Source organism: Homalodisca vitripennis, chromosome 7, assembly GCF_021130785.1.
Source record: "Homalodisca vitripennis isolate AUS2020 chromosome 7, UT_GWSS_2.1, whole genome shotgun sequence".
NCBI lineage: Eukaryota > Metazoa > Arthropoda > Insecta > Hemiptera > Cicadellidae > Homalodisca > Homalodisca vitripennis.
This window is the reverse complement of record NC_060213.1, coordinates 74321712-74337471: the sequence shown is the minus strand read 5'-3', so window position 1 is coordinate 74337471 and position 15760 is coordinate 74321712. Positions and strand designations below refer to the sequence as shown.

The 15760-nt window shown below is 31.4% G+C and overlaps 1 protein-coding gene across 1 annotated transcript in view; it reads left to right on the top strand.

The window, feature by feature from the left end:
* The window catches only part of LOC124365979 (microtubule-associated protein futsch-like), a 412304-nt gene that overhangs the window by 371610 nt on the left and 24934 nt on the right, over positions 1-15760 (top strand). The window contains 2 exon segments of the mRNA XM_046822142.1: positions 13940-14038; positions 15296-15468. Coding sequence (XP_046678098.1) covers positions 13940-14038; positions 15296-15468 — 272 coding nt within the window.

Here is a 15760-nt window from a genome sequence, read left to right as displayed (position 1 = left end):
CCCCATTGTTTGCCTTCCGGTCGTTATCTACTGCATAAGGCATAAGTAATAGCGAAATATTTAAATCTGTTTAGTTTGTTTAAATCCATGCCAAACAGCAACTAATACCTTTCCCTCTCAAAAATAGTTTGTTAATTTTAACGAGGCGTACACTGATTTATACATCTCACTGAACTTCCATTTACCACACTTTAAGAGAACTTGCCAATAGAAATTTTCCAGTAAACTTCTCAAAATTCAATTGTACAAAGCAGTCTTAAACCATAAGCATATAAACACATTAAAATGACCTTATGAATAAAATCTCCACTTATTTCATACAAACAGCTCTTCTGTAGCCAATGTTAGTGAGTGTATATATTAACGGTAACACCAGTGTTATTTCAAAAACGACTGAGTATGAGAGTAAAATTTAAATGGAGACTTCACTTGCTTCTTATTGTATATTAAAATAGAAATTTGTAATTTAAATATTTTTCCGCCATTTTCTATCTGTAAATTTTGTATGAATCATATTTATATTTTGAAATTGTTAATATAAAACAACATTTTTAAGACGTTTTTAATCTTCAAAATTGATTCACTTGCCTATTTACGAATTAAAACCTAATATCGTTATTTTATTTTAATATCGTATATGTTTTAGTTCCACAATTAATTAGTATTGTTTGTCGACTCTTGTGGCCATGATTTCAGTAGCATATTGCATTTTTTCCTCATGTTTACAGTTTAATCATTCAAATTATTTTGTTTGTTTCGTGATATTAATAGTCGTACCAATATCGTCATTTGCCTTTTTATTACATTTTAATATACTTACAAAACGATCAATAAATATTTAGAATTGTGTAATTAAAAAAGAATTGTGTACATTGTAGCTCCTAATCAAGTAGGTATAAAAAACAATAAAAACTTCATGAAATGGTATTTTGTATTCAAAATTTAAACAAATTATAGGGTTTACCTTAAAAAGTTAAAAATGGTAAAACTTGAAAATTATGTATTTCTGAGCTTATATATTTTAAAGACCAAAACGTAGTTGAAGCACCCATTAAACTGTTTAAACACATTCAGTCATTTTAGAGATAACCAATGGTGGAACAGTTAAGATATAGACACTGTAAATACTCTCAGATACTTGTCTCGCTGAAACAACATTTTATAACGCTGGTTAATATTCTTTACTAAGTAGTAAATCATTGGTATTGGCAGAAGTCCTAGCACAAAATTAGCCAATAGTTTCGTAAATAAATGAAAAAATCCTTTAATAATGTGGCAGAGTTAGGACTATCAAGCGTCTGCTACTCAACCTCATATTATATAAAGTAAATAACTAGTGTTACGCTCGTCAGTGTATCTGTGTTGTAAAAAGACAAAAACTCGCCATATCGTGAATCACTTCGTCAAAAAATCGTATTTTAAAGTGTTGAAAATCTTTGTCTTAATATTGAAACGTATTAAAAAACCATACTTTGTGGATTTACAACAACGCTTTCACATGTGTTTTATATTAGAAAAATAACTAAACTTCATCAACTACAATTTATATAATGAATCGAAAATCACAAGCCTTTTCGTTAATTAAGTCTTCGTTTAGCTCAGCTTGGATTAGTAGAGCGCCTAATGTTAACAGAGGTTTGGTTGAATAGCCAGTTGAGAGCTGTTACAGCATCGCAAACGCTTAGCTTAATTACAATGTCCTGATTTGATTTTAACTTTTAACTCATTGTCCCTTATCTGTTGGAAGATTTGTTATAGTATAAATCCTAGTCACTGAGGTTGCAGCACTACTATCCTTATTAAATGAATTCAGAAAATAATTTACCTTGTTGAAAGTTGAGAAATAATCTTTTAACGTCTTTTTATGGAAGTTTGAGGTTACAATTTATATTCTATTGTTTAATCGATGAGCCTATCACACGTGGTACTGAAAAATGTTGCATCTATCTGTCTGTACGCACTACATGTCAAAAACGAGTAGACATATAAACTTTAAATTGTGCATGAAGCTTCATTTATATTTCAGTACCGCTGAGTTCGATTATAGTTCAAGTCAGTTCATGGGAGTTGGCTGAGCATTGGTGTTTTTTCACATCGGTCTTAAGGGTTACCATGATGTCAACGAGATAAAAGACTTTAACATGTGACATGTAACCTAATTATCTCAACATATACAATACCATTCTATGCTGACTTAGACTTGTAGAATTTATCTTTAAATAATTAACACTGATATGAAACCCAATTTGATGATCAAAGATATGAATTTACCAAGTGAAATGGTACATCGAGAATTTGTTTATCTGTATAACTGAAAATATAAATCATGTCTATTTAAACAAGAATGGGTTCTAGGATGTTGAATGTCCATCCATGGCATTTGGGTAAGCGTGGTTAAGCCTTTCACTCAGTAGGCTGATACACTTTTTATTTTGTTTGCCGGGGGACTTCTTGCAGTAGTGCCTGTAGTTCTCTGTATCAATAATCAAATGAGGTATAAACATTTGCGTTTAACTTCAGTGAAGTCCGTTAAACTAAACATGTTGTGGCGCAATCCTACCTTGTAATTAATGGATAATAAAAACGTACCTCAAACAATACCTTACTATTATTTTTTTAAAATGTTTTGTTTGTTAAGGTTTCAGGAAATTTCATTCCCAGGATTTATAGACTGATAATTTTACTAATTATCCAGACTTATTGTCCTAAATGTGTTTCTACTGGATAAATTTTTATGTGTGAAAGATATGCTAAGTAAATGTTATGGCAGATACATTTTTATTATATTCTTAAGATACCTATTAAAGGATATTAATAGAAATCCCATCCCTCGTTTGGTTTCTATGCCACAATAATTTTGTTTCGATTCAATTTCCAAAAGGATAGTAACGATTCAGCAGCTACGTTTGTCCAAACCGATCATGTTACTATACAAGAACTCCTAATTTTATGAGTGATGCAGAGCAGACATGCAGGCATTAACTGCGGGGTCAGGACTATCTGTTGGCAAACTTACAGTAGTTCAACAGAGAACAGTATAATAATATTAACCTTGTATGTTAACTCGGGTTGGGACAAATTGGTAGAAGACCTGATCCAATATTGAACTATCCACTGGTTGATTTTCAGCTGATAGAATGAAGTATCAGGCTTCACCTCCTGCTTTCTATCACCGTCAGTGTTATAATATTTTAAAATAGATATTACTAATTTAAAACGGTGCATCCGATTTTGGGTTTGGAAAATGTAAGTGTTAATTTAACAGATCTTCAAGATTTATTTCCAGAATACAGAAAAATGATTGGATCAGTCTGTATAGAATTGCAGGTTTTGCATATAGAGAATTTTAAGTATTTTGCAACAAAGCTAAAAAACAGCTGAAGACAAACATTCAACTTTTACAGCACGTACATGAGTTATAACTTCAGGGTGTAACATATTTTTATATATTATCCATATCTTTTCGTTTACAAAAGGTCATTTTTTATATTTAATAAAAAAATAAATTTGTTATCCTCATAAATTAATTTTCTTGCAGAAATAAGGCAAAGCCGCTAAACATTTTCAAATTTTAAATCACAAAATGTATTTTATAAATTGATTTTTTGACTTTTTAAACTGTCATTAAAAATTATTGAATGATAAAATTTTTTTATATCTAGGTGTTTTACGTTCTAAAATAAAAGTATAAGAAACTGTTCATTGAGTTTCCTTACTGAATAATTTTATTGCCCAAAACTTTTTGGATTTAACTCAAATGCATCCTTTTGCACCACCTGGCTATAAAAGTACGTAACCTTTATAGGTGACGTTTGTTTTATTAGATGCCATAAAGCTGTAGATGGTTCTTTGACATCAAAATCAGTATTTACGTCTATAATTGAAAATAGGTAATGAAAACTTCATTCTATTGGACTAATGTTAACAGTTAACTCGTAAATTAAAAATTGGGTTCTCTCACAAGCATAGTACGTTATAATGTGAATAAAAGGAAATTAAGTTTCTGTTCAATTGTAAATGCAATTAGATTTTACAAATGTAATAATCATAAGTAATTATATGAATAAAATTACAGGAGTTACAACTAACACTTGTGAGTATAGTCATTATCTCCGGTTAACGATCCTGGCGTAAGTAGACTGTAATTTAAAATTATAAAAAGTAAAGAAAGTCATATAGTAATTAAAACAAAAATATTGCTAACAATTCTTTTTGTTGAACAAAATCCCGCGTGGATCGAAACATCTGAACTAAATAATACGAAACCTTGAAGAATTCATAACATTAAAAAATTATATGTTATGATAAATTTTGTGTTTATATAATCAATCATAAGGGTGCAATCAGTGGTTTTACTTTTTTTGACGTTGGCATAACAAACATGGCATAAAATAATTTTAATTTGTGAAATACTGGAAATATGAAAAGGTGGTAAATAGCATCATGGCAAAATATAAATGGGGTAAAGTGTTTCAAAATATTCCTTACAGTTCGAATAAAAGGCTGTGTTCAGTTTAGAGTGACTAGGAGTAAGTACGGGTTAATTGTGCGATTACATAATTACTAGTAGCTTTAAAACATAAGCATACTACGATGGACTTAAGCGGTACACATTAGAGACTATTCGGATCAAACCATAACATCCCTCATTGAGGTTAATAACCAGGATAGTCAACATAATTCGCTAGTGAAGTGCTACCTCCCAACAATAATAGTCCTACCAAGACGTCTTATTATTGAGGTTAATAACCAGGATAGTCAACATAATTCGCTAGTGAAGTGCTACCTCCCAACAATAATAGTCCTACCAAGACGTCTTATTATTGAGGTTAGTGACTAGGACAGTCAACAGAATTCGCTAGTGAAGTGCTACCTCCCAACAATAATAGTCCTACCAAGACGTCTTATTATTGAGGTTAATAACCAGGATAGTCAACATAATTCGCTATTGAAGTGCTACCTCCCAACAATAATAGTCCTACCAAGACGTCTTATTATTTAGGTTAATAACCAGGATAGTCAACATAATTCGCTAGTGAAGTGCTACCTCCCAACAATAATAGTCCTACCAAGACGTCTTATTATTTAGGTTAATAACCAGGATAGTCAACATAATTCGCTAGTGAAGTGCTACCTCCCAACAATAATAGTCCTACCAAGACGTCTTATTATTGAGGTTAGTGACTAGGACAGTCAACAGAATTCGCTAGTGAAGTGCTACCTCCCAACAATAATAGTCCTACCAAGACGTCTTATTATTGAGGTTAATAACCAGGATAGTCAACATAATTCGCTATTGAAGTGCTACCTCCCAACAATAATAGTCCTACCAAGACGTCTTATTATTTAGGTTAATAACCAGGATAGTCAACATAATTCGCTAGTGAAGTGCTACCTCCCAACAATAATAGTCCTACCAAGACGTCTTATTATTTAGGTTAATAACCAGGATAGTCAACATAATTCGCTAGTGAAGTGCTACCTCCCAACAACAATAGTCCTACCAAGACGTTTTATTATTGAGGTTAATAACCAGGATAGTCAACATAATTCGCTAGTGAAGTGCTACCTCCCAACAACGATAGTCCTACCAAGACGTCTTATTATTGAGGTTAGTGACCAGGACAGTCAACATAATTCGCTAGTGAAGTGCTACCTCCCAACAACAATAGTCCTACCAAGACGTCTTATTATTGAGGTTAGTGACTAGGACAGTCAACAGAATTCGTTATTGATGTACTACTTCGCACCAATGATAGTTCCTTACCAATACGTCCTCTCATTCAAGAATTCTGTTCATATTTTCTGTTACTTGGACAGTGTCATCATGTCAGCCTATACAGTAGGTAGTTTTCAGTTTCTCTTCTAGGTTTCAGCATTTGTCCAGCGAATCTTAACGCTTGATACTGTAAAAATACCCAAGTAAACTTGTACTCTCAATTTACACTGTATTAATATTAAATGCTCTAGAGATTAAATTATCATTCGCGAATTCAGCTACGTTTGTGTTAACAACTGTCTTTTCTGACCGTTGGCAAGTAAAATAGCAAAACGGCGGGTTGTGGATAGGCTTAGGCATACACCTTTGCCATTTGAATGTGCTTATTTATAATAAGTAACTCTTTCCACAAAAATGTCCTTAAATGTGCCTTTTATGCACACAAAACCAGTACATAAATTGATATAACTAAAATTAATCATGGAAAAATTGTTGGGATTTTAAAGCTTAGTCACCAATAAACTTCCAACAAATAGTTTATTAATATTACATTTTTTGAGCTTGAACAGGGAAAATATAATAATTTGTTTGTTACTTTATGGCTAATAATAATAATAAATGACCATTAAAATAAAATATAAACCAAAATTTTCATTTATGTATATCAATAGGAAATTATCAATCTCGCCAATTTTGCGTTTTTTGCAGTATGTGAAAAAAGTAGTGCCAACATTCTAAATATGTAGATATGGTAACATTTTATATTTTAAAACTATACAACAAAAGTCAAACCTGCCAGACCTATACAGTTAAACGTTAATTAAACCCTCGTTCTACTTGACCTAGATTAGGATACGACTAATGTTAACATGGGCTCACTTAAATTGGCTGTTAAAGAAGACGTTGCAGTTTCAGAAATCCGCCTTTATTGCTATTAACAGATTAAAGTTGAATTGTTAACACTGCAATTCTGGAGCATTTATCGTTACGCTTAAAAAATAAGTAATGACTTTGAATTTAAAATAACATTACAAGTTGTGGTCCCTACACTGTATCATACATTTGATACAAACGGAATGAACATTTTTTTCATACTCTATAATTAATACTCCAATAAAGAAATTCCTTCATTAAAAGTAATGTTGGTAGTTTTAAAATTTATAGAAAATTGTTATATAAAATTTTCTTTACTGAGTACACAGGTGTAAATTCCCATAATATATTTCTTTGTTCTTACAATTAAAAAACTTTTGCACATATTAATTAATATGTAAATTTACAAAAAAATGTAATTTAGAGTAGTACAAACTCTTTACATTTATTATGCGATTATTCTTCTTCTATTAAGAGTATAAATTATCATGTACTTTTGTTTGAGATATTCACAGACTATTTTCAGATTTACTCGTCGATCTCACACGTGTTTTAACTCGACATAAAAGATGTACGAAAAATGTCTTTCCACCTTTTTAGAACACATAACTGGAGGGGATTTATCAATATACTGTTTTATCTCTATTTATAATATATTAAAAGTTCAATGTTATGAAATAAAAACTCTTTAATGACTATGTTATCAATTATATATATATATATATATATATATATATATATATATATATATATATATATATATATATATATATATATATACGAGGTGTGTTAGAAAAGTAATGAGATTGGTAACACTGCGGGAGATCTGGCAACGTTGTGTCTACCGGCTGACGCTAAACCTGTTTATTTATCCCTTCCACTTCCTCAGTCCGAGTTACAACTCCGTACAGTTAACACATTAGTTTTGACAGCGCCATTAGTAAAGTTGTGTTTTAATTGTGCGTCACAGAAATGGAGCATCGAAATTTAGAGCAACGTTGTGCAATAAAGTTTTGTGCTAAACTTGGTGAATCCGCGAGTGTGACTTTTGAAAAGTTGAAACAGGTCTATGGGAAACAGTGCTTATCGAGAGCACAAGTTTTCCGCTGGCACAAATCATTTTTGGAAGGCCGAGAACACGTTGAAGATGAACCTCGCTCAGGGAGACCTTTGACTTCAAGAACGGACGAAAACATGGATCGTGTGAGGGCGCTTGTGAGATCAGACCGTCGTTTAACAATAAAGATGATCAGTGAACAGCTAAATTTAAACACTTTCACCGTGCATCAAATTGTGACAGATGATTTGAACATGCGAAAGGTTTGTGCCAAATTGGTGCCGAAAAATCTCACAACTGAACAGAAGGACAATCGAAAAAATGTGTGCGTTGATCTTCTTGAGAGGATTGCTAATGACCAAGAATTCTTCAATTGTGTGATCACTGGTGATGAATCCTGGATATTTGAGTACGATCCTGAAACAAAGCGGCAAAGTAAAGAATGGCACACTTCGTCATCTCCTCGGCCGAAGAAATGTCGAATGAGCAAATCAAAGATCAAGACCATGCTAATTTGTTTTTTTGACAGGAAAGGTATCGTACACAAAGAATTTGTTCCACCAGGACAAACTGTCAACCAAGTGTTTTATAAAAGTGTCCTTGAAAATTTTAGGAAAAGAGTGATCCGTGTGAGACCGGAAATTGCACACAAGTGGATGCTTCATCATGACAATGCTCCATGTCACACGGCCATTTCCATCTGTGAATTTTTGAACTCAAAACGCATTACTGTTGTTCCTCAACCCCCCTATTCACCTGATTTAAGTCCTTGTGACTTTTTCCTCTTCACGAAATTGAAACATGTCCTAAAAGGACGTCATTTTGGAACTCTGGAGAACATTCAAAAGACTGTGACCGACCAGTTAAAAGCCATACCAATTGAAGACTTCCAGCGCTGCTACCAAGAGTGGGAACGACGACTCCGCCGATGTATAGCTGCCCAAGGAAACTACTTTGAAGGGGATAACATTGTTGTTTGAAAATAATAAAAACTTTGGTTAGTATGAAATCAGTCTCATTATTTTTCTAACACACCTCGTATATATATATATATATATCACACAGTCCATTTAGTAATCGATATGATTTCGACGGAGTCATTAATTGTCTTACCGTATTGCACGATGCATTTATGTTAGTCTATATTATTTACAACATTAATTTGCAAATAGTTAGTCATTAACAAACATTATTTATTTAAATTGTTTGTAGAATACTAAGCTATAAAAATACATGAATTTCGATAAGCTTCTATTAGAAAATATTATTTATTCCTTGTCAGGCGTCACGCGAAATATACTATCAAGAATTCAGCAAAACTTCATTAATTCACAGTTACTTGACTATATTGAATAACATTCCTGGAACAAAAGTTACAGTACAGAATGTATTTAATATTAACGAAATGACAAAATTTATCTAACCAAAAATAATTTTTTTACGAAGTAATAATACAATCTGGTATTTAACATAATCATATAATCTAAATTACACCTTACATTTGAAATTGTTTAAAATGTAAGTCAAAACTTGAAAGTTCAACGAATAATTAACACTGTAGCGCAGCTTGGGGCTAAATCTCATTAAAGTCTGAGAACAAACTTACAAATACAGCCTGACAAACATTTTGTGGCCCTGTATACCTTGGCTTTCAGACTTACTAAGTTAATTAGGGAATTTTATTCACCTTTCATGTAAGATAAGTAGAAGTTAGTAGATTTTATTAAATTTGTAAAATGGTATCAATCAAATCATTAACGTAAATATCTGCCCTTATTGGAACGAATTCTGAAACATTAGAACATTGAAGACTTATTGGCATCCAGATATATTTAAATTGAATAGATTTATTAGATAGACTATTTGCCATAAATTGTTTTTATTTTAAGTAAAGAGATCAATGTCTACAATTATATATGTTAACTTGCCTATATGTTAACTTTTAGCTTTAACTGGTTCAAGTACTACTATTTAAACAGTAATGGCAGCTAAGTGCTTTAAGGATTAAAATATTTCTGATTTGTAAAAAATGAACAAAATGTACTCACAAATGCGTGGAATATTCGCCAAATTTCCTTACCTAAATTAATTTAGCGAGTTAACGTTATCACTCCTAATAATACAGAAAGTATGAACTTTAGGAATTTGAAATACACAAATAATATATTAGTCTATAGTTATGTAATACAGACTATTATATATCACATACAAGTTCTCTATGAAATACACTTTTTCAGAGAATATTATTGTAAGTTTTCCTTCCTACAAGACTATTATACTTACTAAATGTAACATTGTAAAATACTTGCAATTTTTATTATAAAAACACATTTTACCAAAATTAAGCAAGTGATTATACATTTAGTGGTGATAATTGTTTTTCCTAAAATTAACTGATAACATTGAAGAAAATTATGAAATAATAACTTTACAGCATATGTATTTCTGTAAGAAGATTTTGTTAAAAATTTGAGACAGTAAATAATATTGTGTATATTTTAAACGGATAACTAATGGAACTCAAATACTTAAATGTTCTCATTTTTATAAGAAGAGATATCCTCAACATTTTTATTTTATAATTATGTAATATTGAAGTGGAATTTTTTTATTTCCAGGCCGTGTACGTGCAGATAGGTAACATTATCTGCAAAGGCTTCGGGGGGGGGGGAGGTACGGTACGGGAGTAGAAAGCAGCAAGGTTTGGAAACGAATAAAGAGGTGGAATTGAGACAAATGGACGGTCTTAAACCCCTTTCGACAAGTTGTGGCCGGTAAATTACGTTTCAGTCCACCACAGACTCTTTTGGTGATGTTCTTCTCTGACTGTATTGTGCCTTCCCAATCGGATTCTTCAATGCAAAGCAAGAATTTACGACACCTTTTATTTGTAACTGTGCTTTGCTGGAATGTATACGTTATTGACTAGTACTGAAGTTAAAGGCGTTTACTGTGTATCTCAGATAAACGTTTGGAGAAAGACAAGAGAAACCGTACCGAGACTTTTGGAGAGCAAAGACCAACGGAGTATGAAGTTGTTTGAGCAAAGCTCAGGGAGTGCTCAGCTCGATTTATACACTGATCTGAATATCTTTGCTTCTGTAGTCCTACTTTATTGGCTTTGCTTTGTCTCCAATCCGCCTCTGACGTAGGTAACATCCCAGTGATCAAAGTCAAGAAGCAATAGTAAAGTTTTGAGTTCGCTTTAACATTACTAATTCCTATGATGTCATTTTGTGTCAAAGCTTACGTCCATATTAATGGCAATCCAATGCTGATGAAACAGATGTTGCTGGAAATGGCTGAGATTTAACGGTGGTTTAACATTATAAATCCTTTTCTCCGTTAAATCGGTATTGTTGCAAAATAAAACTTTAGATTTTGATAGTTATCATAAGGTATAAGCTAGGGAATACTGTTTTCTTTCAAAAAATCATAGTTTACTATATTTTTCACAAGACACATTAATACGAGTTAAATTGTCAACTGCACCTGAGGAAACACTGTAAGAAGTTTTAAGTCAGAATATTTACGATAAATATATATTTACTAAAACAACTTGACTTTTTTATTAGTTATAAAGCTCATTATTTACTACGTAGCCTGTACCTCCATAAATGTAGCTCGAAGATGGCAAATAGCCAGTTTCTAATAAGAATATTACGAGTTGTTGCAATTTTGTCTATACGTCTTGCACATTATTTTAATCCATTTTTACCGATTATAAAGTAACTCGATGAGCTTACAAACAAAACAAAAGAAATTGATGGATATTCTCAAAACTCCTTCAAAACAGTTCCACATAAAGTCATTCAGTCATTAGCGTACAAACAATACATAATATTAATGTACGTAATTCTCAAAACGGATTAAAAAATGTTTGTTATAAAGTCTATCAATTATGAGTGAGTGAACAAAACGTATTAAGAATCGAAATGGATTGTCATAACATACTTAAAATAGTCTGGTATAAAGAAAGTGTATGTTTTTTGAAAGGGTGGAGTATCCACAATTTATAATTCTTAGGTGAAATTTGGTATAACACATCTATTAATTTACTAGCGTTTCTTATCTATGTTAACAATATATTTAACATATATTCACTTCCATAGTATGCTTGTTCAGAAATGCCTTTTAAAACATTGTTTAAATATTATGGATTCACAAACCAATATTGCCATTAACTTTCCTTATAAACGTTACAGTAAGTAGTTGAATAAACAAATCTATAATTCATGATATATCAATTTGTTATTTTATTTAAACTACAAATCTATTTTTATTATTTTACACAAACTAAATAACCTAATCTTTGGATTGTGTAATAACTTAAAAATGCTTATATATCATAGCATATTCATAAAAACATTTCTATGAATAATAAAACTTCTCAAAAACTTACAATTATACTACAATAATGAGTTTTCCATTTCAACAGTTAAAAGTGAATATATTGTTTGATTAAATATACAAATAGTTATTTCCCCCTGCCAGTTTCCATTTCAATAGAAATCTGTCGAGCTGTCAATGTGGGCGAGAGATCAACAGTTAGGGTGTGTGGAACGTTACACACCGAGTCGACATGAGATTGATGATGCACAAAATAATTTGTTACCCCCCATTAATGCGGGCAACAGAAACAAATAGGTATACATGGGGAGTTTGTAAACCACGATACAAGCGTCGGTAATTAGTCTTTTGAAACTGAGTTTGTAATCAACTTTTCCTTTGTTAAAAATTTATTATTAACGATGGATGATTTGAAACCACTACAGTATTTTGGCCATTTGTCGTTGTCATATAAAACAAAAAAGTACTTCCTTTCGAAAAGAACTACATGAATACCACACTCTTCTTCAAGTGTCAAAAAAGTACATAAATACAAAAATCACCAAAAACCTTAGTGCAAAAATAAAGAGCCATTAAATGCCTAGAGGTCTGAAAATTTTTTAAAAGGTTTATTCATAAAAAATAAATCACATTCTCGAAATGTAGTGTTACTTTTTTAACGTAATGATGAGAAATTTTTGTTCTGTTACCCTTTCATATTTCATTAATTATTTGTATGGTTACCATAACTATGTAAAACCACATTTTTGTATAATATTGCAATATTTTATTTTATAAGATACTGTTTTACATTTGTACAATTTATAGTTGTAGCAGCAAATATATTGTACAAAACAATAACAGTTCTTACTCTTACAGTTTTTACAAAATTACTTAATTTTGTAAATTTTAGTAATTATATATTTTTATCAATCATATATATATATATATATATAACTTAATAGGAGAATTCGCCTATTATGACCTGAGTATTTTATTTAGAAGCAAAAAAGTATATGCTCTCATTAAGTGTAAGAGTCTTTATTAATATTAACTAAAAATGCTGTTACCCTCGGTTACTGAAAGCTTCTGATGACAGAAAGTTTCCAAGGACTTCCAGTCTTACATGCTTTCAGTAGTACTCAAATAACAGATGACTCCGTAGACCGGAGGTTAGATAGTCAAGGCTCCAAGGGATCCAGTGGAATAGGAAATAGATAAATCTGGCTTTTACTTTACGAAAGACCTTTGTACCCATATCAAACTGTTATGATGACTGTGTGGCAGACATTTTGTATGATATAGCTTGATCCGAGCACCGATCTGTAGGCAGTGCTGTCTTGGTAACTATTGTCAAATTCTATTCATTATAATGTTGCTGATACTATTCTGTGATATTATTTGTAATTATTTATTCTTTATTCAGCTGTTAAAGAACCAGTACGTTTTAAACATGAAAGTATTTTAGCATTAGATGATAACGTCTCATTGGGTGCTACATCATTTCAGTTCCGGTTTCCCAGGGATTAATAATATACAGCGCGATATACAATACATCAGATGATGTACATTTATTGAGTGTAGGTACCAACTAATCCGAATCATCCTACTAGTGTATATAACCCGCAGAATTCTAGAATTCTAGTGGTTACATATATGCACTATAATATAGAAATGTTTTAGGAGCATGGTAAAGAAAACACGCACAACATTTAAATCTCCAGATATGAAATAAACCTTAATTGTGTAGTCGGCAAGCTAAAGAACAATGTAATAGAATAAGTTAAGTTCAATATCTTATAACAATTAAACAATGTAAAATTATGAATAAACATTTCTTTAGAATCGTGACATTTTTTCTGTGTAAAAAATTCTTTCAAAGAATTAGTTACTCTAATACTTGGATAGTTGTAGGAAGAATAGGACTTCTCTGAAATTGATACAATTTTATATGGTTCCAGGTTTCCTGTCATGGGATATGGAGTCCTGTCACGTGGCTCTAGACAAAGAGCTACAAGCCATCATAGCTCAGGCCCCCGAGGGAGAAGAAGCGCGAAACGGTCAGTACACGCATACCTTTGAAACCAAGTTTATATAATTATTAATAGATTAATTAATTATAACGATATCTTTAATTAAATAACTTTGTGTTTCCCGCATATCCATAAATTGTAACCAACCTAAGAGAGCTATTTTGAAACACATTAGCCTATATCAGTATCAGTACTCCGATGTAACTGTTTTGTTTTTAGGTTTAAGAAAAAAAGAGTTTTTTTTTACATGACAATTTATTTTAATGAAAGTTTAGTATTAAATACCAGGCAGCATGCAATATTTATCTTTTTAAGTGTGTTTCGGGTAAAAAATCCTTTCTATGAAACCAATACAATACAGTATAATATAGTATATAAATAGTCTTTTCCAGTCACGAATTTTTTTAAATAAATGAAACTTGTTAAGTTCAGTCAAATAGCACACTATTAATATTTTAATGAATGTAGCTAATACATTTATATTACTGTAATGAATAAAACTAATTTTGTTTTAATGTATGCAAAGTATTTTTATAAAATGCAAACTTTGAATATATATTTACAGCTCATTATACGAACTATACAATATATTTATGGTTTCTAGATTCCAAAGATATCTCTTAGGATATGTACCTAAAGTAAGAGACTCTGTAAAGGGACTACCAAACCTCAGAAAGCCAATAAAACAATAGGCTGTGATAGCGGATCAAGATACTAAGTTTTAAACAACACATTTATTTCTATTTGCATTATTGAGAATATTTATGTAATGTATCTTAATATTTGTGAATGTACATTAAAAGCTTGTTGAAATATCGTCAATTATTTTATATTTGTAACCAGAATTAAACTCTGAAATCAAACATCATGAGATCAAAGATATTTTATGGTGTTTATAAAATAAAAACAGCTTTATTACTGTTAGTTTAATCATTATTGTATAATACAATTTAAAACATTGCATTAAGTTGTATGTTTGAGGACGTACAACTTTTAAAATTTGTAAGGGACTATAATCTCTATCAATATGTCAAGGATTGCATTTAAGGACGTTTTTATCAATTGGGACAGTGCGCGGAGGAAATCCTTGACTTTAATAATAAAATTTTCAATTAATGGTCCCAATATTATCAATTTATTTTCAAAGCATTTTATTGCAAGCACAATATCCTACTTAACAAACCATGTGCACTGGTAAATGAACAGATGAAAAACCAACGCCACATGTAACCACAGTTTAATCGCACCTATGACCACAGTATGTTACTGCTAATCTGATTGTAGGTGAACGACTGATACAGTTCGCCAGCGAGAGTCTAGTGACTGAAGTACTGATCCAGCCGCAGCTGAATACACTCATTCAGTGCATCCGTAACCTGCTATCGAGCTTCACCAAACACAGGCACATCATCCACGCCGGTTACACATTCGCCGGTACCGGATCTTGGGTCGTACAGGTCAGATTTAACTGCCCACGCACTGTCTTAGACAACGTTATTGAAGTCATTTCTTAATAGTTTCGGGTGATGGAGGTAATAAATCCAAAATTAGATATCTCACTGAGGTTATTCTCTTAACATATGTTCTTTGTTGAGATTTAGATATTGTTAATGATAATACTAGACCTAGCCACCAGATTTTACTGTGTAGATTTTTTGAATGATATATATATATATATATATAATTATATATATATATATATATATATATATATATATATATATATGTGTGTGTGTGTGTGTGTGTGTG